Source organism: Triticum aestivum, chromosome 5D (genome assembly GCF_018294505.1).
Source record: "Triticum aestivum cultivar Chinese Spring chromosome 5D, IWGSC CS RefSeq v2.1, whole genome shotgun sequence".
In the NCBI taxonomy this organism is placed as follows: Eukaryota; Viridiplantae; Streptophyta; class Magnoliopsida; order Poales; family Poaceae; genus Triticum; species Triticum aestivum.
In genome coordinates, this window is record NC_057808.1 from 249,885,426 (window position 1) to 249,913,075 (window position 27,650).

Genomic DNA, 27,650 nt, shown 5'->3' on the forward strand with positions numbered 1-27,650 from the left:
GGGGCTGCAAGTTCGCCATGGTAGCAGCGCCTAGATGGCTATCTTAGAGTTGCGTGGGTTCAAGGTACTGCTGCCGCCGGATCTGGATGACGGGGAGTCTTTGTGGATTGGCCCGGGGGCGGCGCAACCACGGCAGTGCGGTGGGGCGGGGAGCGGGGTTTTGGCCGGGGCCACGGACGGCGGAGGCAAGCTGCTCTGCCGTTGGTCGCTGGCTCTTCGGGGAAGATTCCTAACAGTGTCAGCCGGGAGGCACAAGACGGCCATCAAGCCATCCGGCGTAGATCGGACAGTACCAAAATAAAATAAAATCGTGTGACCCCAATTTAGTCTCAGTCAACAGACGTGTGACCACTCTCGTACCTTGCTGTTGATCTCTTAGTGTATTTCTTCAGATCAAAGAGATGTGTCGTTCTTAACATTATGCGTTGTCTGCATCTTCAGCCACACCGTCTTCCGACTCACCGCAGCTGCTCCAACAAGGGAAGCATACACCAGAAGGGAGCTATAGTCCCCACTCAACAGTTCCCTGCGTCGAATGGGCGTGCCCGACATGGACAGCCACAACAACTGCAGGGCCATCGACAAGTCAGCACATGATGCTCACTCCTATGGATGGCGGCCAGTTAGGTTCTACCCTCATCTTACTTGTGTGCAACATTTATGGCTTTGTTATTCATCTAAGCATGGAAAATAGATTATCACATTTCACTGTATATTCATGCTGATCTCTTACGGGTCTTGTTCAGGAGTTAACGTTGTTCCATAGTTCAGCTAAGATACTTGTTCTTTAGGTAACGTTGTTCCATAGTTATCATCCATCAGCCAATGCTATCCCACAGGCTGGTGATTATAGTATTATACCACTTCTAGTATTACCTATGTTGTTCTTTAATACTTTTGTGTGCATCTAGTTAATCTCGAGTACAAACGATACATATTCTGTAGCTTTCATCTGTGTTCTCCCTTTAGTTTTTTGAGACCTGTTGCTGCTAGTTAACCCCAGTCCTACTATTTATGTCATCTCCTACAGGCACTCATTGCATAAATCTAACTACTAGTTGTCTTCCATGCATGTCAGATATAATTGCACACACTGATATATCCACAAGAACCTCACGGAGCAATGTAAAGGCCAATAAACTTGATGTCAATGATACCCAATATGATGGAACATGTAAAGGCAGTTCTTCAGAAGACTTGCAGAAAGATGTTGAATCCTCTTCACCCCACAAGGTCCTTGCTCTAACTTGGCCCGTGATATGGGTACAACATGCATATAATGTCCTGGAGTGTATGTATTCTGTTGCAATGCCATGTGCTTAGCATGCTGATCATGTATGTAAATATGTCATGCCTTCCTGTTTTTCAGTACCTATTCCATTCATGATAACATGTTTTCAAATTAAAGTATTGTCATTCTACTCTATCGCAATGTCATCTGCTTAATTTGGATATCATGCTTCTGAATATCTTATGCATTGTTATTCATCAGTACGTACTTCATCTGTCTACCATACCATGTTTTTTTACATTGAAGTGATGTTCTAGTGCTCTGTTGTAATGCCATCTTAGTTTCACAATCGTACACGTGTATGCTGCCTTAGTTTTTTCTGTAGGTATTCCGCTAGCATACAGTTTTTCATTCAACTAGTGTTTTTTTACTGTGTTGTCCTGTCGTATCCCTAGCTCTTACACCATACTCCCTCCGTCCGGATTACATGTTGCCTAAATGGATAAAAAAGGATGTATCTAGAACTGAAATACGCCTAGACCCATCCTTTTTTTCCGGATGGAGGGAATACATGTCAATATTTCATGCCTTTCTATTCTTTAGTACCTATTCCATCTCTCTGTTGTAGCATGTTTTATAATTGAAGCACCATTCTTCTATACAAGGCATGCAAGGGGAAGACGACTATGTTAGAATCTGAAGGGTTACAAACCAGGTCTTTGCAAAAGATCCAAATGCCAGGAGATAATAAACCAACTCCAGTTTTTATAGATACTGCTCCAGCACAGAGAAACCCAACTCCTACTGATAATAAGCAAATTCCAGTGGCCAAAGAACTAGTCCGCTTCAGTCCAGCAAAAAAATGTCAACTCCATTCTAAGAAGCGTGTGCGTATCCTTGCATCGCGAAATTTTATAGCATGTTGATCATATTTTCTACATGTTTCTTACCCATCTCTCTTTTAGAAAATAAGCTTAACAGATAGAAGAATTTCTGCACTGGTATCGTCTGTGAGGAAAGATTCTTGCAGGAATTCACTGTACTCCAATGCAGATGTAAGTACCTGTTGTATATCACTATATTTTTACATCGGCATGTATTTTGTTAATCAGCGTGAATCCAACCTTTATCTGATCTAAATTTAGTTGTAGCAAAATGTATGATTAAAGGCCACAATGTTGATTTTTGTAAGGAAAATTGTCTGGTAGTTTTGCATCCTGAGCTGCATGAGTGTATTATCTCATATCAGTGGGTTTGATTACTTTGGTTCGGCAGTGGGTTTTCAATGTTTTTTTTACTGTGTTGTCCTGTCATATCCCTAGCTCTTACATCGTACTCCCTCCGTCCGGATTACATGTCGCAGAAATGGATAAAACTGGATGTATCTAGAACTGAAATATGCCTAGACCCATCCATTTATTTCCGGATGGAGGGAATACATGTCAATATGTCATGCCTTTCTATTCTTCAGTACCTATTCCATCTCATGTAGCATGTTTTATAATTGAAGCACCATTCTTCTATATAAGGCATGCAGGGGGAAGACAGCTATGTTAGAATCTGAAGGGTTACAAACCAGGTCTTTGTAAAAGATCCAAACGCCGGGAGATAATAAACCAACTCCATTTTTCATAGATGCTGCTCCAGCACAGAGAAGCCCAACTCCCACTGATAATAAGAAGATTCCAGTGGCCAAAGAACTAGTCCGCTCCAGTCCAGCAAAAGAATGTCAACTCCATTCTAAGAAGCGTGTGCGTATCCTCGCATCATGAAATTTTATAGCATTCTGATCATATTTTCTACATGTTTCTTACCCATCTCTCTTTTAGAAAATAAGGTTAAATGATAGAAGATTTTCTTCATTCGGATTGCATTCGAGGAAAATATCTTGCGGGAATTCTCTGTGCTCCAATGCTGATGTAAGTACCTGTTGTATATCACTATATTTTTACATCAGCATGTATTTGGTTAATCGGCGTGAATCCAACCTTTGTCTGATCTAAAATTTGTTGTAGCAAAATGTTAAAGGCGCCAATGTTGATTTTCGTAAAGAAAACTTCCTAGTAGTTTTGCATACTGAGCTGCATGAGTGTACTATCTCATATCATGCACATTACTGAATTGTAGTGCTGCTCTGCTTGCCCATTCATTCATTGTGTCAATGTTGCTTTTGTATTACCTTACCTGGCTGATGATAGCTGTGCCATATTGTGTTAATTTGGTGTTGGCTAGTTGCCCAAACGTTCGTTGTGCCAATGTTGCTTTCCTATTATCTGACTTGGCCAATGATAGCAATGCTAGTGTCTTAATTTGGTGCAGGCTGCTGAAGATAAGAAGACAAACTCTGAAAACAGCAAGGCAACCCCATTTTTTTCTTTTCAATAAATCTAGGCCAGGTCCAATAACTCATGATTAATCTGTTTGGTTCCCCTCCTAATTTATGTTATGATGCAGTGGTCGAGACACTCTCCACTATCAATAATACAAGCCTGCCAAAATTGCCATCTGAATCTGTTCAGTATCCTCTGTCTCGAATGCAACGGAAAAAATGTATGTTTGTGAACCAATTAATGGCTGAGGGAATGATGGAAATGGTGGAGGAATCAGAGGTGCAGAGTCGTGCGACACAACAACTGATCAATGTTTTCAGAGACAGTGTAGCAAAGCAGCAAGAACTTGCACACATGCTTATGGGCATCATCCGTGCTGAGGTTGCAGATTGTGACGTTGTAGATCGTTAGGTTCTGTTCATTTATTTGCAGTGGCATCAATCTTTGATTGCCCAATGGATGTAATTTCATGTAATATATGCTGGATGTGCAACGTTTTTCCCTGTATGCCGTACCTTTGCTTGATCGGTTTGGTCCTGTGCATAATTGCTCGTCGTAATGGGCTCAAATTATCTAATTTGGCCTAAAGACATGTACGAACTCTAGTGGGCCCATTAAGTTAATGGGCCGTTGCCAGGCCGAAAGTTAATGGTCGGCCCTCTTAACTCCCGGGTCGTTAACAGGCTGACATCGAAGCGGGCAACATGTGGGCCTAATTGATTTCACGGGCCGTTAACAGACCGTTACTAAGTTCGGGCTACATATGGCCCAACTATATTGTGGGCCTTTAGCAGGCCGAAAGAGACAGCGGGCTTGTACTGGACCATGTAGAGCATGGGCCGCTAAGAGGCCGAAAGTCAGGTCGTATTGTAAATGGCCCAACTATGTTGTGGGCCTTTAGCAGGCCGAAAGAGAAACGGGGCTGGTATTGGACCATGAAGGGCATGGGCCGTTAAAAGGCCAAAACTCAGGTCCGACTACAAATGGCCCAACTCATTTATGGTCCGTTAACAGGCTGAAAGGTACACAGGGCCAGGAATTGGCCCAACACTTAAATGGGTCGCTAAAAGGTCAAAACTCAGGTCCGACTACAAATGGCCCAACAGATATATGGGCCGTCACCAGGCTGAAAGACACACCAGGCCGGAAATTGGCCCAACACTTAAATGGGTCGCTAAAAGGCCGAAACTCAGGTCCAACTACAAATGGCCCAACTGCTTTATGGGCCATCAACGGGCTGAAAGACACACCGGGCTGGAAATTAGCCCAATATTTAAATGGGTCGCTAAAAGGCCAAAAGATTACATCGTGAAAATTGGCCCATCCACTGAATGGGCCATTAACAGGCCGAAATCTCATCGGGCCGATATTGAGCCCAAATATATAGCTGGCTGTTAACGGGCTCGAACTGACGATGGGCTGCAATGGTGTCAAATCTTTAACGGGCCGTTGACAGGCCGAATTGGCACATCTCGTATGGGCCGTGGGCTTAAATGGACCTGACACAAGTTGACCTTATATGGGTCGGCCTTTTTCACCGGAATGGGCCACTATTGGGCCGTGCCACGTGTCGACCTCTCATAGGCGCCTCCTGTCCAATGAGTGGATGACATCTGTCCCAACGGTGAGGCAACACGTGTTTCCTCCGGCCAATGATGATTTTACACGTGGAAAATCCCCATTGGTCCGGGCTGTTAACAGGTTATCGGATCCAAAACCGGACCCGATAGCTTAACGGCGTTCCGTTACGGTGGATGCCACGTGTCGGTCACCCTTGACGAAAGCACTTCTGTGACGCGCGATTTATTGTCATGGAAGTGGACACTTCCGTGATGATAATTTTGGTAATGTCATGGAACACTTCTACAACAGCACAGGTCTGACTATCTTGATTCTGTCATAAATTTTTCATGGATGTACATGCATGACAGAAAACGTGACCTACTGTGACAAACACGTATCATCACGGAAGTGTCTTTTTTTGTAGTGTAGGTTTCACAAGAAGACCAGGCATATCAAGCGTCGCTTCAACTCCATTCGTGAATATATTCAAGATGGAGACATAGATATTTGTGAAGTGCATACAGATCTGAATGTCGCAGATCCGTTGACTAAACCTCTTCCACGAGCAAAACATGATCAACACCAGAACTCTATGGGTGTTCGATTCATCACAATGTAACTAGATTATTGACTCTAGTGCAAGTGGGAGACTATTGGAAATATGCCCTAGAGGCAATAATAAATTGGTTATTATTATATTTCCTTGTTCATGATAATTGTTTGTTGTTCATGCTATAATTGTATTAACCGGAAACCGTAATACATGTGTGAATACATAGACCGTAATATGTCCCTAGTAAGCCTCTAGTTGACTAGCTCGTTGATCAATAGATGGTTGTGGTTTCCTGACCATGGACATTGGATGTCGTTGATAACGGGACCACATCATTAGGAGAATGATGTGATGGACAAGACCCAATCCTAAGCATAGCACAAGATCGTGTAGTTCGTTTTGCTAGAGCTTTTCAAATGTCAAGTATCGTTTCCTTAGACCATGAGATTGTGCAACTCCAGGATATCATAGGAATGCTTTGGGTGTACCAAACATCACAACGTAACTGGGTGGCTATAAAGGTGCGCTACAGGTATCTCCGAAAGTGTCTGTTGGGTTGGCACGAATCGAGACTGGGATTTGTCACTCCGTATGACAGAGAGGTGTCTCTGGGCCCACTCGGTAATGCATCATCATAATGAGCTCAATGTGACTAAGGAGTTAGCCACGGGATCATGCATTATGGAACGAGTAAAGAGACTTGTCAGTAACGAGATTGAACGAGGTATGGGGATACCGACGATCAAATCTTGGGCAAGTAACATACCGATGGACAAAGGGAATTGTATACGGGATTGATTGAATCCCCGACATCGTGGTTCATCCGATGAGATCATCATGGAACATGTGGGATCCAACATGGGTATCCAGATCCCGCTGTTGGTTATTGGCCGGAGAGATGTCTCGGTCATGTCTGCATGGTTCCCGAACCCGTAGGGTCTACACACTTAAGGTTCGGTGACGCTAGAGTTGTTATGGAAAATTTTATGTGGTTACCGAAGGTTGTTTGGAGTCCCGGATGAGCTCTCGGACGTCACGAGGAGTTCCGGGATGGTCCGGAGGTGAAGAATTATATATGGGAAGTCCAGTTTCAGTCGCCGGAATAATTTCGGGTGTTATCGGTATTGTATCGGGACCACCAAAAGGTGTTCGGGGGTCCACCGGGTGGGGCCACCTGCCCCGGTGGGCCAAGTGGGCTGAACAAGGGTGGGAACCAGCCCCCTAGTGGGCTGGTGCGCCCCCCCCCCAAGGGCCCAAGGCACCTAGGGTTAGAAACCCTAGGGGGTGGGGGCGCCTCCCACCAAACATGGGGGGCAAGTTTCCCCCCTGGCCGCCCCCCCCCCTTGTAGATGGGATCTAAGGGGGTCGGCCCCCTTCCCCCTTCACCCTATAAATAGAGGGGGGTGGGAGGGCAGCAGCAACCCTTCCCTGGCACAGCCCTCCCCCTCTCCAACACCTCCTCCTCTTCCGTAGTGCTTGGCGAAGCCCTGCCGGAGAACCACAAGCTCCACCACCACGCCATCATTCTGCCGGAGCTCTCCCTCAACTTCTACTCTCCCCTTGGTGGATCAAGAAGGAGGAGACGTCCCCGGGCTGTACACCTACCTTTTTTGATTGAAGTAAACGAGAGCTTTACTTCTTCTTTCAAACCCTAAGGTTTGAGCTCGTCCTCGGGTCGGATTCGGATCCATTTTACGCTGGGTCCTGGCCAATGGGGAATCAGTAGTACTCGACCTTTGCTTGTTGAACGCGGAGGCGCCGTCCGTTCGGCACTAGATCAGATCTTCTGCGATTTGAATCGCCGCGAGTACAACTCCATCAACCGCGTTCTTGTAACGCTTCCGCTTAGCGATCTTCAAGGGTATGAAGATGCACTCCCTCTCTCTTGTTGCTAGTATCTCCTAGATTGATCTTGGTGACACGTAGGAATTTTTTTGAATTATTACTATGTTCCGCAACACTTATCACACCCGATCATCACGTGGTGTCTCGGCATGACGAACTGTCGCAACGGTGCATACTCAGGGAGAACACTTATACCTTGAAATTTTAGTGAGGGGTCATCTTATAATGCTACCGCCGTACTAAGCAAAATAAGATGCATAAAAGATAAACATCACATGCAATCAAACTATGTGACATGATATGGCCATCATCATCTTGTGCCTTTGATCTCCATCTCCAAAGCACCGTCATGATTTCCATCGTCACCGGCTTGACACCTTGATCTCCATCGTAGCGTCGTTGTCGTCTCGCCAACTATTACTTCTACAACTATCGCTAACGCATAGTGATAAAGAAAAGCAATTAAATGGCGATTGCATTTCATACAATAAAGCGACAACCATAAGGCTCCTGCCAGTTGCCGATAACTTTTAGAAAACATGATCATCTCATACAATAACGTATATCACATCATGTCTTGACCACATCACATCACAACATGCCCTGCAAAAACAAGTTAGACGTCCTCTACTTTGTTGTTGCAAGTTTTACGTGGCTGCTACGGGCTTCTAATAAGAACCGTTCTTACCTACGCATCAAAACCACAACGATGTTTTGTCAAGTTTGTTGTTTTAACCTTCAACAAGGACCGGCCGCAGTCAAATTTGATTCAACTAAAGTTGGAGAAACAGACACCCGCCAGCCACCTTTATGCAAAACAAGTTGCATGTCTGTCGGTGGAACCGGTCTCATGAACGTGGTCATGTAAGGTTGGTCCGGGCCGCTTCATCCAACAATACCGCCAAATCAAAATAAGACGTTGGTGGTAAGTAGTATAACTATCATCGCCCACAACTCTTTGTGTTCTACTCATGCATATCATCTACGCATAGACCTGGCTCGGATGCCACTATTGGGGAACGTAGCATGCAATTTCAAAAAAGTTCCTACTATCACGCAAGATCTATCTAGGAGATGCATAGCAACGAGAGGGGGAGAGTGTATCCAGGTACCCTCGTAGATCGAAAACGGAAGCGTTAGTATAATGCGGTTGATGTAGTTGAACGTCTTCGCGATCCAACCGATCAAGTACCGAACATACGGCACCTTTGAGTTCATCACACGTTCAGCTCGATGACGTCCCTCGAACTCTTTATTCAGCAGAGGGTCGAGGGATAGTTTCATCAGCACGACGGCGTGGTGACGGTGATGGTGGTGTGATCTGCGCAGGGCTTCGCCTAAGCACTACGTGAATATGACCGGAGGAGTAAACCGTGAAGGGAGACGCCGCACACGGCTTGGAACAATTGGTGTGTCTCCAAGGGGTGCCCTGCCCACGTATATAAAGGAGGGAGAGGGAGGAGGCCGGCCCTAGGGGGCGCGCCAAGAGGGGGGAGTCCTACTAGGACTCCTAGTCCTAGTAGGATTCGCCCCCCCCCCCCTCTTATTCCTTCTCATGGAGGGGGAAAAGGGGAAAGGGAGAGGGAGAGGGAAGAGGAGAAGGAAAGGGGGGCGCGCCCCTCCCCTAGTCCAATTCGGACTCCCCATGGGAGGGGGCGTGGCCACCCCTTTTGGGCTGCCTCCCCTCTCCCCTATGGCCCATGTAGGCCCAATACTTCCCCGCAGGGTTCCAGTAACCCCTCGGTACTCCGAAAAATACCCAAACCATTCCGAAACCATTCCGGTGTCCGATTACCATCGTCCAATATATCAATCTTTACCTCTCGACCATTTCGAGACTCCTCGTCATGTCCGTGATCTCATCCGGGACTCCGAACAATCTTCGGTCACCAAAGCACATATAACTCATAATACAAATCGTCATTGAACGTTAAGCGTGCGGACCCTACAGGTTAGAGAACTATGTAGACATGACCGAGACACATCTCCGATCAATAACCAACAACGGAACCTGGACGCTCATATTGGTTCCTACATATTCTACGAAGACCTTTATCGGTCAAACCGCTATGACAACATACGTTATTCCCTTTCTCATCGGTATGTTACTTGCCCGAGATTCGGTCGTCGATATCATCATACCTAGTTCAATCTCGTTACCGGCAAGTCTCTTTACTCGTTCCGTAATGCATCATCCCGCAACTAACTCATTAGTCACATTGCTTGCAAGGCTTATTGTGATGTGCATTACCGAGAGGGCCCAGAGATACCTCTCCGATACTCGGAGTGACAAATCCTAATCTCGATCTATGCCAACCAACAAACACCTTCGGAGACACCTGCAGAGCATCTTTATAATCACCCAGTTACGTTGTGACGTTTGATAGCACACAAGGTGTTCCTCCGGTATTCGGGAGTTGCATAATCTCATAGTCAGAGGAATATGTATAAGTCATGAAGAAAGCAATAGCAATAAAACTTAACGATCATTATGCTAAGCTAACGGATGGGTCTTGTCCATCACATCATTCTCTAATGATGTGATCCCGTTCATCAAATGACAACACATGTCTATGGTTAGGAAACTTAACCATCTTTGATTAACGAGCTAGTCAAGTAGAGGCATACTAGGGACACTCTGTTTTGTCTATGTATTCACACATGTATCAAGTTTTCGGTTAATATAATTCTAGCATGAATAATAAACATTTATCATGATATAAGAAAATATAAATAACAACTTTATTATTGCCTCTAGGGCATATTTCCTTCGGTGTGGAGGTTTGTCTCCAGCAGATCTCACAGGATTCGGTCAGCGTTTGTCTTCGGTGGATCGACGCGGATCTTGTCTTCGTTTGTCTGTATTCGTGTGTTTATAGATTGGATCCTTCTGATCTACACTTCTCTTCGTCGGCGGCGATTGTTGTTTTGGCGCGCTGGTCCTATGGGGCCTTAGCACGACGACTTCCCGAATGTCTACTACAATAAGGTTTGTCGGTTCCGATGAGGGAGGGACAAAGACGGCGGCGCGCCTTCGGCTCGCTCCAGTGGTAGTAGTCGTCACTAGGTGGTCTATGGACCTAGATGTATTTTTTACTTCTGATGTTATTTGTACTAACTTGACAGTTGATGAATAAATTGAAAGTTATCCTTGCAAAAAGAAATTGATCCCCTCAAACGGAGAAAAAGAACTGCTTGAAATTTGACAAAACATGGAGGCGGCACAAATTCACGGAACACGTACAACACAAGTTGCAAAGAACCGGGAACTCTAAATATAATACTGTAAGTAAAATGTAATATCATCATTTTCTTGTCGCCACTGATGAAAATAGTACCTTTTGTGTATCATATGTATCACTGGCATGATGTTGACCTTGAGCATTCCGCCAGCAGTAAAATCACAAGAGAAACGACAGACAATATCTCAGTACTGCTTGCAGTAACAGTTCTGTAACGAATGCCACACTACATTTCGCTTTGCAAACACGAATTCTTGACAGAAGTTACACATTCTACTCCGGTATATAGAAACAGAGAGAAAGGGCAAAAAAATGGACACCCCTTGCATCAGCAGTTACAATCTTTCTTTGTATACGACATAGTTTGTTGTTTGACGCCTCTTATATGGATTTAACACAAGTGCAGCTGTTTATACTAGTATAACGAATCCTGCTCAACTGGTTAGGTCAAAACTAATTTACAGTTCAATTGAACGATTTTACATGCCATCAGTAAACAGCCCACCCCATTCTTCTTCTCTACTAGCCTTTACCCGGGACTACCACCAAAGAAAGAAAAGATTGAACAGGAAGACACTTCCTATGGAGGAGCTCTGCGTCTCTCTCACTGGGGAGGCGGGAGGGCGAGAGCCGGCGGCGAAGAAGGGGGCGATTTCGAGAAGATCCTCGTGTAGAGCACCGTGTTCCAGACGTCGGGCACGCCGGGAAGGCACCAGTGGATGCAGTCGGCAAACTTCTCAGGGTCGTTCTTCTGCTTCGGGGTCAGCAGGTAGCCCCGCCGGACGGAGTAGACGGACGTGTGGGCGTCCTTCCGGTAGTCCGACATCCTGGTGATGTCGATGAGCGTGACCGGCACTTTCTTCATGGACCTGGCCGTGCTCGCCACCATGTCGTACAACCGCATGTCGTGGTTGAGGTCCAGGGGCTCCGTGTAGTTGAGCACCGGGAGCGTCTCCTTCGCGCATTTGATCCCGTGGGGGTTTCCCCATTTATCTGGGCTGAAGCATCACAAGAGAATTTTTTGTTAGTGATGCATAAGGAAATGTGTGTGCCATCATCATGCTGATCTATCTATGATTCAAAACCTGATACGGTTAGCACAAACGAAAGATAAAAATATTAACAAAAAAAAGACGTGACAATTTTGGGTCTGGTGGTGGGCCGCGCTTAGGCCCTGTTTGTTTCATAAGTCCTAGGACTTTTTTAAGTCCCAACTTATAAGTCCCGAGTCCCTACCTGTTTGTTTACAGGATTTATCATGGGCTAGAGGTTATTAAATGACATGCTAAAAGACCCAAATCACCACTATAATCCCTATAAGTTCCTCCCTGAGAGTCTTTTTTGATGAGTCCCAAATCACCACTTTAAGTCCCTATAAGTCCCTCCTGTTTGGTTTAGATGGGACTTATAGGGACTTTTTTAAGTCCCTGGAAACAAACACCCTCTTAATCTCTTCGGGGCCTGCAAGCGCGGTGGGCCTCCAAGTCGAGTCGGTAACTGAAACCGTCTTCTTCCCAGGGTCGGACCGGATGTAATCGATTTAGATACCCACCTCTCCCTCCCGGCCCCCCACGAAAAACCCCACCTGCTTCTAAACCCCAGCCATGGCTGCCGCCGCCGCTGCCAAATCAGATGATGAGGACAACTACGAGGAGTACGTCCCCGTCGCCAAGCGCAGGGCCATGGAGGCTGATCGCTTCCGCCACCAGCGCCTTCCCAAGCCCGCCGTCCCCTCCCTCCCACCGCCTCCGCCCCCACCGACCAACAACTCCGCCCCCGGCCCCGCCGCCAAGCCCAGCCTCCTCGTCACGTCCACACTGCGCAAGCGCACCGCCCCGGAGATCACCCCCACCGAGCGGTTGATACAGGAGGAGCAGAAGATTGCCGAGGAGGCCTCCTACCGCACGACCCTCAAGCCCGTGGGGGAGATCGCCAAGGACATCACCTACACTGAGCCGCTCCGCACCGGCTGGAAGCCGCCGCTGTGGCTCCGCCGCATGCCGCGCCAAAAGGCCGACGAGCTCCGCCGCAAGTGGCATATCCTCGTCGAGGGCGAGGAGGTCCCGCCGGCGGCCCGCAACTTCTGGGACCTCCGGTTCCCCGAGCCCATCTCCCGCATGCTCCGGGAGAAGGGCATCGTGCAGCCCACGCCCATCCAGGTGCAGGGGCTCCCAGTCGCGCTCTCCGGGCGCGACATGATCGGCTTCGCCTTCACCGGCTCTGGGAAGACGCTGGTGTTCGTGCTGCCGCTCATCATGGTGGCGCTGCAGGAGGAGATGCTGATGCCGATTGTGCCTGGGGAGGGGCCCTTCGGGATGATCATTTGCCCATCACGGGAGCTGGCCAAGCAGACGTATGATGTTATCGATATGTTCCTCTCTCCCCTCAAGCAGGCCGGGTTCCCAGAAATACGACCCTTGCTCTGCATTGGGGGTGTAGACATGAGGACGCAGCTCGACGTGGTGAGGAAGGGTGTGCATATTGTGGTCGCCACGCCTGGACGGCTCAAGGATCTTCTCGCCAAAAAGATGAACCTTGACAATTGCAGGTATGTATTGGATATTGTGATCAATGTGGTGTTTTCATATCTTGACCATAGCCTTGTTTGAAGACGGAGGAGTAATATGAAAGCAACATCAGGATATGCTTCTAAAGAAGAACCCTGTTTTCTAATAAGCTCAAGAAAATACACTTACTGTCTTTTTCTGATCTTCACGAAAAACGCGGGATACATTAGTGTGGGTGGGCCGGTGAGTGTATTTCTAAAAACTTAAGAGCGCGGTAATTGGCGTGTCTATAATTATCGAATGAATGTGATGTACACTAATACGTCAGAGTAGGGGTGACTTCCAGAAGATACGGCTGATGGGGAGGGATGTAGGAGGAATATGAGACCATAGCCTGGGTAGAAAATAATTCAGATTAGATTAAGACTTTGTTTTTCCTCTTGGTTAATGCCAAAGTTTACAATAGGCAGTGTTATATTGCAGGCCCTCCTATTGAACACCAGCAACCTCCGAGATCAGTCTAAATGAAAAATTGCTACCATAGACTGGGTACAAAGATTTTAGATGAGATAACGACAATTTCAGTGTTCTTCTTAGTTAATGCCAACGATTACAGTAGGCATCGTTATATAGACAGAGCAATGTAGATGTAAACTTGTCTATATATTACACAACTAATCCCCATCATTGGGAAGTAATCAAACTCTGTAGGAAAATAGATAGATTGGTTTGGTAGAACCATTCTGATCCTAGATGCTGACCCACTGCTGCAGTACCAAGATATATATATACTCCCTCTGTCCCAAATTACTCGTCGCAGAAATGGATGTATCTAAAACTAAAATACATCTAGGTACATCCATACCTGCGACAAGTAATTCGGGACGGAGGGAGTATTAAATACCCCCCCCCCCCCACCCATTACCTAGGAGATAACCACTTCTTTTAAATGCAAGTAGAACCTCTCAGTACCTTTAGAAAGCAGTGCGTGCAGTTTTCAAATTTCTTAATAGCTCTTTCTTGATTTGCACAGGTATGTAACATTAGATGAAGCTGACAGGCTTGTTGATCTTGGGTTTGAGGATGACATTCGGGAGGTTCTTAACCATTTCAAGGTAAAAGATAATTTCAAGGCACCAAGGCAAACCCTTCTTTTTTCTGCCACTATGCCGAAGAAGATTCAGAACTTCGCAATGAGCGCCCTCGTGAAGCCAGTTGTTGTCAATGTCGGAAGAGCTGGAGCAGCAAATCTTGATGTCATTCAAGAAGTTGAGTATGTCAAGGAAGATGCCAGAATTATATACCTCCTTGAGTGCCTTCAAAAGACTCCACCTCCAGCTCTTATATTTTGTGAAAACAAAGCTGATGTTGACTACATCCATGAGTATCTTCTTCTAAAGGGTGTTGAAGCAGTTGCAATCCATGGAGGAAAAGATCAGGAGGAAAGACAGAGTGCGATTGAGTTCTTCAAGAATGGAAAGAAGGATGTTTTGGTAGCTACTGATGTTGCCTCAAAGGGTCTTGATTTCCCTGATATCCAGCATGTGATTAACTATGATATGCCTGCCGAGATAGAGAACTATGTCCACAGGATTGGTCGAACTGGCCGATGTGGGAAAACTGGAATAGCAACTACATTCATCAACAAGAACCAGACAGAGACTACGCTTCTTGACCTGAAGCATCTGCTCAAGGAAGCGAAGCAAAGAATACCACCAGTGCTCGCTGAGCTCGTTGACCCACTGGAGGATGCTGAGGCTATCGCAAAGGCGAGTGGTGTAAAGGGATGTGCGTCATGTGGTGGCCTTGGGCACCGTATTGCTGACTGTCCTAAGCTGGAGCACCAGAGGTCCGCAGCGATGGCTGGTTCCAGAAGAGATTACTACGGTGGTGGAGGTTACCGAGGAGAAATATGATTGCCTCATGTTACTGTGTGTAATGCTGTTTCAAGAGCTAAAATGCTGCAAAGTAAGATACACCATACCTTACCTTACATGTGTAGACATCAATAAACAATGAGATGACAATCCAGATACAGTAGGGAACTCCTTTTTTCTTTTCTGGAGGGTATTCACAAGTCAAAACCTAGTAATGCATGTTGCTTGTTGTGGTGCACAAGGTGCCACCCACTTCCATCACACCCTGTACCACACACCCATGTGAAACAGCCCGCCTTTTGTTGTTGTACCAAATGATGCTTTTTAATCTTCTATTTGGTAGCCGGGCCCAGAAAGAAATTTGTAGGGATCTTTAAAGGCATACTATGGGCGTTCCTTTCCCTTTATTTAATGGTTTCAGTTAGCATGTGAATCATACAACCCTCCAGAGGTACACAAGACATTTCAAACTGAACTTTCAAATCCATCTGGTTCATTACTAAGGTTTGGAAATTCTAGTAAATATTAAGTGCCGATACCAAGCGTATAACACCGTACGGAGGTTTCAAAGGTCCAGTGTGAAATTGACTTGCCAGCTGCCATGCTCACTATAAGAGTCAGAAATTAGGCCAGTTTGTGGGTCATGAGCAGACCGAACAGATGAGCTCCATTTGACCACATCTTCTGATGGACAATGACATTGTGACCTTCACACTAGAAAGAGGGTAGCTTGCTTCTCTAGAACGCGACTGGGACTTAATGAACATTTTTAATTATTAAGCTTAGGTTTGGTGTCCTATTGCACAGACAGTGGTCCAAAGCAATGAAGATTGTTGCATTGTTGTAAAATTGCTCTAGGACCTAAACAGCTTATCGGGGACCTTAATGAACCACCATTACTCATATGGCAGGAAAAAATCATCACAAATGCAACTTTTAATCACCTGATGTGAATAGGAGAAATTGTCATGAAGAAGACGGATGTCCGCGCCGGATCGATATTCTCATTCAGCCAGTCCGACCATGTTTTAAGCACCCGGCCATATGCCTCTATCCTCGGCACCTCGTCGTGCTCTGACCAAGACCTTGAATCTGGCCTCCTGCAGAAATTCAAACAGAACAGCTACCTTTAGCATGCAGTTCAAGCAGATACTATAGTGTGGTTAAAATGTTTACAGAGATGGTCGACGGACTGACCGAATTTTGATGTCGGCGGTGTTCATCCACCAGATGTAGGTGTCGAAGATGAGGTAGTCCACACCCCTCCAATACTGGGCGTGTCCCTCGATCCTCTCGGGCCGTATGATCCGGTGCTCGATGCTGTGGATATTGGGGTCGTCAGAGTTGGACTCGACAAGGAATGGCGCCCAGTAGAACTCGAGCGTGGCGCGGTACTCCTTGGCGTGGAAGATGGTGTTTGATCCCCGTTTGACCACCTTCTTCCTCCCCTTGCTCAAGATGGACTGCACCATGCACACCAGCGAGTAAAACTGGTTCCTGTTGAGCGAGTCCCCCACGAACATGAGCCGCTTCCCCCTCATCCTCTCCATGAACCTCCTGGCGTCGAACCTGATCGAATCCATCCACGATTCACCAACCAAACCATCTAATTGATCAGCCATGAAATATCTCTGAAGGAGGTGTTTGTTGCAGATCTGACGAAGAGGGGAAAATGAAAGAAACGAAGCGATCGAGAGTCAAGCATACGTGGGGAGGGAGCAGTTGTTGGGCTGCCATTGCCAGTACTGCCATAAATCGTCGTTGCGGCCGTTGGCGAGGCAGGTGAGCTGCTTGGTGAGGAAGTTGCACTCTTTCTCCCGGTAGAGGGGGAGGGATTCGTTGTCGAAGACCCAGCGGCCGTGGGCGAGGTCGCAGGTGGGCGGGGGCAGCTTGATGGGGGGGAGGCCGGAGACGTTGTAGATGTCGGCGTCCGGGTAGAGGTAGTCGTCGATGGAGAGCTCCGCGATGGTGCGCGCGTCCTCGCCGTACATGATGAGCGCGAGGAGGGTGATGGCGCAGGCGAGCGTGGTGACCGGGGAGCGGCGGGCCGCGGCGAAGAGGGGCCTGCTGGTGGAGGCGAGGGAGTCCAGCCCCAGGGGGTGGCGCGGGCGCGGCTTGGTGGCCGCCGGGGCGGAGGGAGGCGGCGGGGCGGTGGAGGGCGAGTTGGATGCGGGCGGCATGGCGGCGGCTTGTGGTGTGACCGCCGCCGGCGACGCGCGGGGGCGCTGTGGCTGGTTCGTTGGTGGGTGGGTGTCGGCAGCGAGGAAGAGGGGATCTGGGGGTGGTGATGGTGGAGCGAGAACGGGGAGGTGCCCTGCCTAGCTCCGACGACTCCGGCAAGGAGGTGCTGGTGTCCTGATTTGTAGGGTGCTTGTCGGCGTCCGGCCCTGTGGCGTCGGTCAAGATCTATCCGCCGCCCCCCACCACCACACCACCACCTCTTCACGCTGACAGTAGAAAAACTGAAGAAGCGGCTTTCGTCAACTAGACTAGCGTGTTCAGACTTTGGAAGATTCCAATTCATACACAAATTTACAGAGCCCATTTCACGTGCCGAGAACAAAACGGACGAAACCTCATTTTCCCATCCATTTTTCGTGTATTGTCTCTTCTCTCTCTTTTTTTTCGAGTAACTGTATTATCTCTTTAGAGCATCTGCAATGGGAAACAAAAGAAAGAAGGAAAAAAAAAATCCAAACTGACTCCTCAGATTGTTCTCATATGTTCATGAACCCTCGTATAGGCTCATATCCGGATGTTTTGGGCAGTCGCCCTGTATGATTTGGTGCACCACGGATCGCTGTCTTTTTGTTTTTTCTCTATCTGTCCCTATCAATGATATGTATGTGACCATGTATATAGGGATGCAGCTGATGGCATGGTTTATGCATGCACAAATAAGAGCTTGAAGCAAACACATCCGCGGTCATATAGGGGAGGTGTCAAATTTTCACAGTCCAGTTGCAGATGCTCTTATTCCTCCAAGATCATGTATTTGTTTTACCAAGTCATGCAAAAACGCCCTTTGTAAATATTCTCTGTCCAGAAACTCTGTAGGAAACCATTATATCATTCAATCATTGTTATTTTCTTTCCTATGCTTTTTTAGTTCATGCAATTCAAAACACTAAGAAATGTCATGAATAGCCATATCATAATAGAGACGAAGCCTCCAAAACATACTAGCATACTGAACTTAAAGTCTGCACCGCTAAGTAGAATAGAACCAAGTTTGACAATCAGGCAATTTTGTCATATTGTGTTTATTTTCAAATAGCAACAACTTGGTCTTGTCCTTCTCTTTCAAAGTAACACCTACAGTTGAATATTGTGTCATGAGAATAATTAGTTCTACTCGAGAGTCTTGGGTGGCATCTACATAGTGAATTGTGGAAATTAAGCCAATTCAACAAAAGGTCAATCAACAAGCCATGGTCAACAAGTTAAAGATGAGACGAGTTAAAAAAAACAAAGTCAAAGGAAGGCCAAATATGACAGCAGTCCATTGGAGAGTAAGATCCAAGTGGAGAAGTCCACACCTACTTTGAATTTAACTTAACGGAGCGGCGAATCCAATAAAAAGGGACTACATTCCAATCCTACTTACCAGAATAAATAGTTGTATGGCATTCGAACCCCACCTTCATGGTTGTATTCTAATTAGCTGGAAATGTATGACCTAAGCTTCTCAACAGGCATTCACTCAACAGAGCACTATAGTGGAGTGTTGAGAGGGTTTGGTCCACCATGAGGTATGAACCCCCCCCCCCCCCTCTCAAAATCTATGATGAACTCATGAGCCAAATCTGACCAATATGGCCCCACCCCTACCTACTGTCACCAAAAATGGGCAAATTATGCTTTCATTACTGAGTAGTGGTCCAAACATGACCCATAAAAGATTACACACCTCAGAAATATAACAGGGCATACAAAAATGAAAAATAGAAAATAGATACCACCCTGGTACATGAAGTGGTAAGTTGTCCCCAAGGAAAACACCACACGAAGAATAACGTCTTCTGGGGATGCTACGCCATAGCTGAGGTAGCACACGCTCCCCAAATGTCGCTTTGCTTCCGCCAAGGAGGAGTCACCATGGCCGAGCTCGCACACCGGCCGCCACCAGCAAGTGAAGAGGAACACTAGGGAAAGGGCCTCCAGTTGATCTCACAACATGGGATCTGGAGGTTGAGACTGAAGAACTGATGGATGATTTTGGTGCACATGCTTCGGCATTAAAATAACGCCCCTGGCCAGGTTGACAACTCCAATCATTGGCTGAGCAATGCCTCTACCAAAATCTGATGGTTGTTGAACCCCCAGACCGCCTAGCGGACCTCTGTAGGATCAAGAAGATAGGTCTAGAGGGGGTGAATAGACTCTTAAGCAACCAAAGGTGCCGTTTTTTAGTTTCCTCGAAGTTTAAGCAGATTTTGGCACTAGTTAAGATACAACCAATATTTTGTACGCATGCATATCTAGAGATAGAGCAGCGGAAATAATACAACATGCAAGTGTACGGAAAGTAAAGGGGTAGAGATGGGAAGATCAAACGCAATGAAGACACAGTGATTTTTGGCGTGGTTCCGATAGGTGGTGCTATTGTACGTCCACATTGATGGAGACTTCAACCCATGGAGGGTAACGGCTGCGCGAGTCCACGGAGGGCTCCACTCATGAAGGGTCCACGAAGAAGCAACCTTGTCTATTCCATCATGGCTTACGTACACGAATGACTAGCCTCACTCAGGGTAGATGTTCATGAAGTAGGCGATCTCCTCGCCCTTACAAACTCCTTGGTTCAACTCCACATGATCTTGAAGGCTCCCAAGTGACACCTGACCAATCTAGGAGACACCACTCTCCAAAAGTTAATAGATGATGTGTTGATGATGAACTCCTTGCTCTTGGGCTTCAAAAGTTAGTCTCCTCAACACTCAATCACTCCCTCACATATTTGGCTTGGGTAGGAGAAGGATTGGAGTGGAAAGCAACTTGGGGAGGCTAGAAATCAAGGTTCAAATGGTTGGATTGGAATGCCTTGATCTCAACACATGAGCAGGTGGTTATCTCTCAGAAAATGAAGGGTGAAAGTGTAGTTTCGTCCTGATGGCACTCTCTTGGAGAAAGTGGGGGTGGAGGGGTATAAATAGTCTTCACCCAAAATCCAACTGTTACAACCTTTTAACTCAACTCGGTGACACCGAACCAAAAACTCGGTGAGACTGACCTGTATAAAAGATTTGAACGTTGGGCTTTTCGGTGGGACCAAACAAAGAATCTCGGACGGACCGATATGTGATGACCTAAGTGAGACTGCGCTTCGGTAATTCCGATAGGTTCAACTTGGTAATTTCGAAGCGAATCAATTTGGTTACAAAAACTTGGTCAGTGCAAATCGGTGGGACCGGTCGTCATCTCGGTGAGACCAAAGTTCTAGGGTTTGGCTTTGGCACTGTCTAGGATCAACTTGATGGGTCCGGGTGTATGAAATTCGGTGAGACCGAGTTGGGCTTTTAGGGTTTGGACATATATGATATGGAGAAGGTGGTTAAGGGTTGTTGGAGCAATGTCTTCAAACACTTGAGCAATTGAGTCATGATCAAAACCCCATCCCTTTTTAATAGTACCGGCTTTCCTATGGACTCAATGTGATCTTGGATCACTTAACCAAAAATGTAGAGTCTTGAACCTTTGCCAATCCATGTCCTTAGTGTAAGGGCATATTTATCCCTCAGTAGTTTTGGTGATTGATGACAATGCTTTTGCGGACTAATCGTGTGCATTGAGAATTCCAGATATATCATGTCTAAACACAAGACGATTTGGTGCCCCTCGAAGACTATTGAAGACGGCGCTTCTCTACGTTTCTTTTCGGTGGATTTGAGTCGTAGGAAAGCCGTACTATTAAGAGGGGGTCCGCGATGGAAAGGTTTGGGTGGAATCAACACGTACACGTCTGTCCCTTTCCCCCCCTTTCCTTTGGCTCTTTGGAGCATCCTCTGTCTCGCCGTGTCTCTGCAAAATGAAGGACTCCTAATGTTGCTGAACTGAGGCAGGCGGTAGTACTGCTCTCCAGAGCGGTACTACAGCAGCCCTTGCGGTAGTACCGGGCTCCAGCACGGTAGTACCGTGGCCTCAGGCCAGGCGCAGCTGCTCGAGCGGTAGTAGGGGCGGATGTAATTTTTTACATCTGCGCCCTACGCGGTAGTACTGCGCCATGGGCGCGGTAGTACCATGAGCTCTGGCCAGGCACAACATCATGAGAGGAAGCAGCGGCGGGTGTGATTTTTTACATCCGCGCCCTACACGGTAGTACCGCTCAGGGCTTGCGGTAGTACCGTGTTGGATTTTTGCATAGATCAAAACTCAGCGGAAGTATTCACGGGTGTAATTTTTTATGTCCGTGCCTTCTCAGCCTAGACTATTCTTGCCTTGCGGTAGTACCGCAAGGTGGTGCGGTAGTACAGCGCCAGCGGTTCTACCGCTCCCTGTCTTAGCACATCAAGACTAGTCTTGGCCCCTGCCGTGCCAGCGGTAGTACCGCAGTGCTCCGCGGTAGTATCGCATGCCCTTGCGATAGTACCGCTTGTATGATGCGGTAGTACCGCGTGCCGCAGGCTGAGTTGGTGGATAACGATTGGATTTGTCCCTTGACTATAAAAGGGGTGTCTTCTTCCCCGAGTTGACCACCTCTTCAACCTCTAAGCTCCATTGATGCTCTAAGCTCCATTTTCTCCCGATCTCTCTCCCTAGCCAATCAAACTTGTTGATTCTCTAGGGATTGGTTGAGAAGGCCTCAATCTACACTTCCACCAAGAGAAATTTGATTCCCCCCACTAATCCCTTGCGGATATTGTTACTCTTGGGTGTTTGAGCACCCTAGACGGTTGAGGTCACCGCGGAGCCATAGTCCATTGTGGTGAAGCTTCGTGGTGTCGTTGGGAGCCTCCAATTAAGTTGTGGAGATTGCCCCAACCTTGCTTGTAAAGGTTCGGTCGCCGCCTCCAAGGGCACCAATAGTGGAATCACGGCATCTCGCACTGTGTGAGGGCGTGAGGAGAATACGGTGGCCCTAGTGGCTTCTTGGGGAGCATTGTTCCTCCACACCGCTCCAACAGAGACGTACTTCCCCTCAAAGGGAAGGAACTTCGGTAACACATTCTCGTCTCCATCGGTTCCACTCTTGGTTATCTCTTACCTTTACTTGTGCAAGCTATATTGTGTGATATCCTTTGCTTGCTTGTGTGCTTATTGTTGTTGCATCATATAGGTTGCTCACCTAGTTGCATATCTAGACAACCTACTTTGATGCAAAGTTTAATTTGGTAAATAAAAGCTAAAAATTGTTAGTTGCCTATTCACCCCCCCCCCTCTAGTCAACTATATCGATCCTTTCACTTAGCATTTTGAAGGGGTCCACAATCTCATGTCCTTGCCATGCCAGTGTTGAACTTTTGTGAAACATACTAGATGAAAATATTAGTCCAACAATATGTAAGTTGACATGAATTACCAAAACCACCAAGGGAGCAAACGTGCTTTCAATCTCCCCCTTTTTGGTAATTGATGACAACATACATCAAAGCTTCAAATAAAGATGTAACAAGAAATGTATGAGAGCTTTGAGAAAAACACGTAACATGCATATGCCCCCCCTACAATTGTGCAGCCACATAAGTGGTAGATGCTTTTGGAATGAAGATGCACAATAGGAAGGGACTGAAATGCGTTACATGTATGTTGGCTATATGCATTAGAGCAAAGGAACGAGAATGAAGTATCTTCATGTGCATGATGCTTTCTTGCAAACAATATGTGCAACAAGCAAGAGATCATCATGCATATGAGTGTGATGCATAAACTTACCTTGAGGCACTTGAGAAATTCCTTGAAGAAATAAGCTTGAGAAAACAAGGTTAGATAACACAAGAAAATTTCTTCAAGGAAAAGAGGAACAAGGTCAACAAGAATGCCATGATTGGAATGACATGTATAGGATATAGTATCACTAGGTGAATACTTCCTTAAGTGCAAACATGTCCCCAAAAGATCAAATAAAGATTTGTAATCGAAGTTCCAAGGATTATTATCCCCTAAAATTGAGCTTCCTCTCCCCCTGAATCTTTAGAATTGATATTGGGAGCAGCTAGGGTGAGACAAACTCAGAGCACAAAAGGATCATGCAAAATGATCACGAAATATATGTTTCTCCCCTCTTAGAAACATATAGAATTCTCTCCTCTTGTAAAGTGCATCTCTCTCTTTGGAATAGTTTCCTTTTTTATAGATGAGAGTTTGTAGATGAGTTCGATGTGCTTCTTTGATGCACTTCTCTCCCCCTCTGACATCAATTTCCAAGAAGGGTTTAGCTTCAAGGTTGTTGGTCAAATAGGCATGGTCCTTGAGGCGCAACTAGCTGAGATTTAGCTATAGATGCAGATAGAGGGTAAAGAATCATTGAGTGGAGCTAGAAAGAGAAACAAGGAAGTTTTGACAAAATGTTCTTTATGCAGCAAAGTCGGTGTCTCCGAGTAGTATCAATGGTGAGTCCGAATAGGATAGATCACAGAATGGTCATATTGGTGTGTCCAGTCTGTCCTTTTCGGTTGTACTGAGGAACAAGTATGCAATGTGTATTGCTTCTAGGTGGTACGAGTGTGTTTCGGATCGGAGGTACCGAGTTCAAGGCAAAGAGAGAATTTTGTCAACCCAGCTCACCTGGCACTAAGGTCTCACTAAGATTTTCAATGAATTCGAATAAGATTTGCAATGAATTAACTGGATGAAAAAAAGAATCTAAATAGGGAAAGAAAAGAAAACAGAAAAGAAGAGCATCCAGATGAAGTTTTTTTTTGAAAGGGGGAAACACAGTAACTAAACTCAAGAAGAAAATAGTAATCTAAAGAGGTACTAGAGAACTTCATCTAGAGGGGGTCGGCGACCAGGTCACCTATGTTAGGGTATATTGACTTAGGAGTCAGTGGGAACACTTGATCATAGGTCATACTCATCGTTAAGCTCAAAATGGGGTTGCCATTTTTCGTTTAAGCATTTCAATTTATTCACATCTTGTTGAGTTACTTTGACTCATGGCTTTGAGTAAAGTTTCTCTAAGATGTGATGACTTACATTGGGTTTTGGTGTTGATCTCCATCATGTAGTTGAAATTGTTTTGGATGCTCATGTAGTGAAGTTGGGAGCTATCCTTGACGTTTGTAGTTCATCTTCCTACATGGGTTAGTTTTGCAAGGAACAACATATGTATCCAAAATTACAGGAGTGTAGAATATAATCATATATTGTCAAAGGACATGGTTAGGTTGTCTTGTTCCTTGGGCACACCAATCATGGTCTATATACTTGGTCCAATTTTGTTTGCTCAAGGTACGAGTTTGTGAGCAAGCTTGTGAGATGATGTATATCCAAGTACCTCCAAGGGGTTAGATGCAACACAAGGGAGCAATGTATCCAAGATGTGAAATAGTCATCATGAGAGAAACATCAAGGATTGGTCATAAAAGCTCATGCCCTTGCATGCATCCAAGTGAGTATCTAGTTCACGTTGGAAGCATCAATGACATTCAATTCACTTCTCAAGTGACAAAATACCTTCTCATCAAGAGGTTTAGTGAAGATATCCGCCAATTGTTTGTCGGTACGAACATGCTTGAGGTCAATGTCACCTTTAGCAACATGATCTCGAATGAAATGGTGACGACCTTCAATATGCTTAGTTTGAGAATGTTGTATGGGATTGTGTGCAATCTTAATAGCACCCTCGTTCTCACAAAGTAATGGAACATGTTTCACATGTACTCCATAGTCTTTGAGAGTTTGTGCCATCCATAACAATTGAGCACAAGATCTGGCGGCAACGTATTCCGCTTTGACGGTGGATAGATATACCAAGTTTTGTTTCTTGGAAGACCAAGCCACAAGAGATCTACCAAGAAATTGACATATACCTGAAGTGGATTTTCTATCAACCTTGTCTCTGGCATAGTCCGAATTGGAGTAACTAACAAGTTTGAAACAGGACTCTTTGGGATACCAAATGCCAAAGTTTGGTGTATGTATTAAGTATCTCACAATTCTTTTCACGGCCTTGAGATGACACTCTTTTGGTGCTGCTTGGATCATGCACACATGCACACACTAAGCATGGTGTAGGGACGGGAGGCACATATATGTAGCAATAAGCCAATCATGGATCGATAAACATTTTGATCAATGGGCTTGCCATCCTTTGTCAAGTCAAGATGTCCAGTGGTAGGCATGGGAGTTTTAATACCATTGTTCTCTTGCATGTTGAACTTCTTGAATAAGTCCTTGGTATACTTTGTTCGAGAGACAAAGGTACCGTCCCTAGTTTGCTTAATTTGCAAACCAAGGAATAATTTGAGTTCACACATCATAGACATCTCATACTTTTGCGACATCAACCTTCCAAACTTTTCACTAAAAAGAGGGTGAGTAGATCCAATTATGATATCGTTAACATATATTTGGCATACAAATAGTTCACCATTAACTCTCTTAGTGAATAAGGTCGAATCATTTTTCTCAATTAACCCTTTTTCAAAAAGGAATTTTGTCAACCATTTATACCAAGCTCTAGGGGCTTGTTTGAGACCATAAAGAGCTTTATGAAGTTTATAGACATGGTTTGGTTTCTTGGGATTAACATGTCGGGAAACGTTGCATGGAAAACAAAAAAAAAATCTACGCACACGCAAGATCTATCCATGGAGATGCATAGCAACGAGGGTAAGAGTGTGTCTACGTACCCTCGTAGACCGTAACCGAAAGCGTTTGACAACGCGGTTGATGTAGTCGAACTTTCTTCGCGATCCAACCGATCGAGTACCGAACGTACGACACCTCCGTGAAAGGATCAAGAAGAGGTGTCTAGAGGGGGGGGATTAGACACTCAACACACAAAGTTGGCTGTTTTTAAGTTTTTCAAGTTTGGGTGGAGTTTAAGCATAAGTTTAACCATTCACAATACATATCAAGCAAGCATGCAAAGAGTATATGAGCAGTGGAAAGTAAAGCATGCAACTTGCAAGAAAGTAAAGGGATGGGATTGGAGTGTGCAAACGCAATTGGAGACACGGATGTTTTTGTCGTGGTTCCGATAGGCGGTGCTATCGTACATCCACGTTGATGGAGACTTCAACCCACGAAGGGTAACGGTTGCGCGAGTCCACGGAGGGCTCCACCCACGAAGGGTCCACGAAGAAGCAACCTTGTCTATCCCACCATGGCCATCGCCCACGAAGGACTTGCCTCACTAGGGTAGATCTTCACGAAGTAGGCTATCTCCTTGCCCTTACAAACTCCTTGGTTCAACTCCACAATCTTGTTAGAGGCTCCCAAGTGACACCTAACCAATCTAGGAGACACCACTCTCCAAAAGGTAATAGATGGTGTGTTGATGATGAACTCCTTGCTCTTGTGCTTCAAATGATAGTCTCCCCAACACTCAACTCACTCTCATAGGATTGGATTTGGTGGAAAGATGATTTGAGTGGAAAGCAACTTGGGGAAGACTAGAGTTCAAGATTCATATGGTTGGATTGGAATATCTTGGTCTCAACACATGAGTAGGTGTGTCTCTCAGAAAATGAGTAGTGGAAGTGTAGGCACGTTATGATGGCTTCCCTCACGAATGAGGAGAGGGTGGAGGGGTATATATAGCCTCCACACAAAATCTAACCGTTACACACATTATACCGAACTCGGTGGGACCGAATCAGAAAACTCGGTCAGACCGATTCAGTGCATATGTGACCGTTAGGCAATTTGGTGGGACCGACATGATCAACTCGGTGGGACCGATGTGCAAGGGTTAGGGTGAAACCTCATCTCGGTTTGACCGATTACACAACTCGGTGGGACCGATTTGGTAATAAGTAAAACAGAGAGTTGGTCAGGCAAACTCGGTGTGACCGATTACGTATTCTCGGTGGGACCGAAAATATTGCAATAGACAACAGAGAGTTTGCAAGCCCATCTCGGTGAGACCGAGATCCCATCGGTGTGACCGAACTGATTAGGGTTTTTGGCAGTGGCCATGTCAAATGAACTCGGTGGCGCCGGATGGATCAAATCGGTGGGGCCGAGTTTGACTTTTGGTTTGGGACATATGTGGATATGAGAAAGTGGTTGAGGGCTTTGGAGCATATCACTAAGCACTTTGAGCAAGCAAGCCATTAAGCAACACCTCATCCCCTTTTAATAGTATTGGCTTTCCTATAGACTCAATGTGATCTTGGATCACTGAAAATAGAAAATGTAGAGTCCTGAGCTTTGAGCTTGAGCCAATCCTTTGTCCTTAGCATCTTGAAGGGGTTCCACATCCTCTTGTCCATGCCACTCCACTGTTGGACTTATCTGAAATATACTAGATAAAAGTATTAGTCCAACAAGAGATATGTTGACATTAATTACCAAAATCACCCAGGGAGCACTTGTGCTTTCAATCTCCCCCTTT

General features: G+C 45.9%; 2 protein-coding genes across 2 annotated transcripts; one reads left to right on the top strand and one right to left on the bottom strand.

Annotated features, from left to right (window-relative positions):
- Nucleotides 1–11,052: 11,052 nt before the first annotated feature.
- Nucleotides 11,053–17,588, bottom strand: LOC123120508 (protein trichome birefringence-like 28). Its single transcript, XM_044540521.1, has 4 exons — nt 16,856–17,588; nt 16,346–16,717; nt 16,093–16,248; nt 11,053–11,762 (listed from the first exon to the last, which is right to left on the bottom strand). Exons 1-4 carry the CDS (start codon nt 17,326–17,328, stop codon nt 11,369–11,371), a joined length of 1,395 nt encoding a protein of 464 aa, XP_044396456.1. The 5' UTR covers nt 17,329–17,588; the 3' UTR covers nt 11,053–11,368.
- Nucleotides 12,369–15,187, top strand: LOC123124024 (DEAD-box ATP-dependent RNA helicase 35A). Its single transcript, XM_044544728.1, has 2 exons — nt 12,369–13,312; nt 14,305–15,187. Exons 1-2 carry the CDS (start codon nt 12,369–12,371, stop codon nt 15,185–15,187), a joined length of 1,827 nt encoding a protein of 608 aa, XP_044400663.1.
- Nucleotides 17,589–27,650: the final 10,062 nt, after the last annotated feature.

What these genes read in the sequence shown, in the direction of transcription:
- LOC123120508 (XM_044540521.1), bottom strand. Translation starts at nt 17,328, where the DNA reads ATGCCGCCCGCATCCAACTCGCCCTCCACCGCCCCGCCGCCTCCCTCC. An exon ending in AACAACTGCTCCCTCCCCAC is followed by an intron (nt 16,718 to 16,855) that starts GTATGCTTGACT and finishes GGATTCGATCAG; the next exon opens with GTTCGACGCCAGGAGGTTCA. An exon ending in ACCGCCGACATCAAAATTCG is followed by an intron (nt 16,249 to 16,345) that starts GTCAGTCCGTCG and finishes GAATTTCTGCAG; the next exon opens with GAGGCCAGATTCAAGGTCTT.
- LOC123124024 (XM_044544728.1), top strand. Translation starts at nt 12,369, where the DNA reads ATGGCTGCCGCCGCCGCTGCCAAATCAGATGATGAGGACAACTACGAG. An exon ending in ATGAACCTTGACAATTGCAG is followed by an intron (nt 13,313 to 14,304) that starts GTATGTATTGGA and finishes TGATTTGCACAG; the next exon opens with GTATGTAACATTAGATGAAG.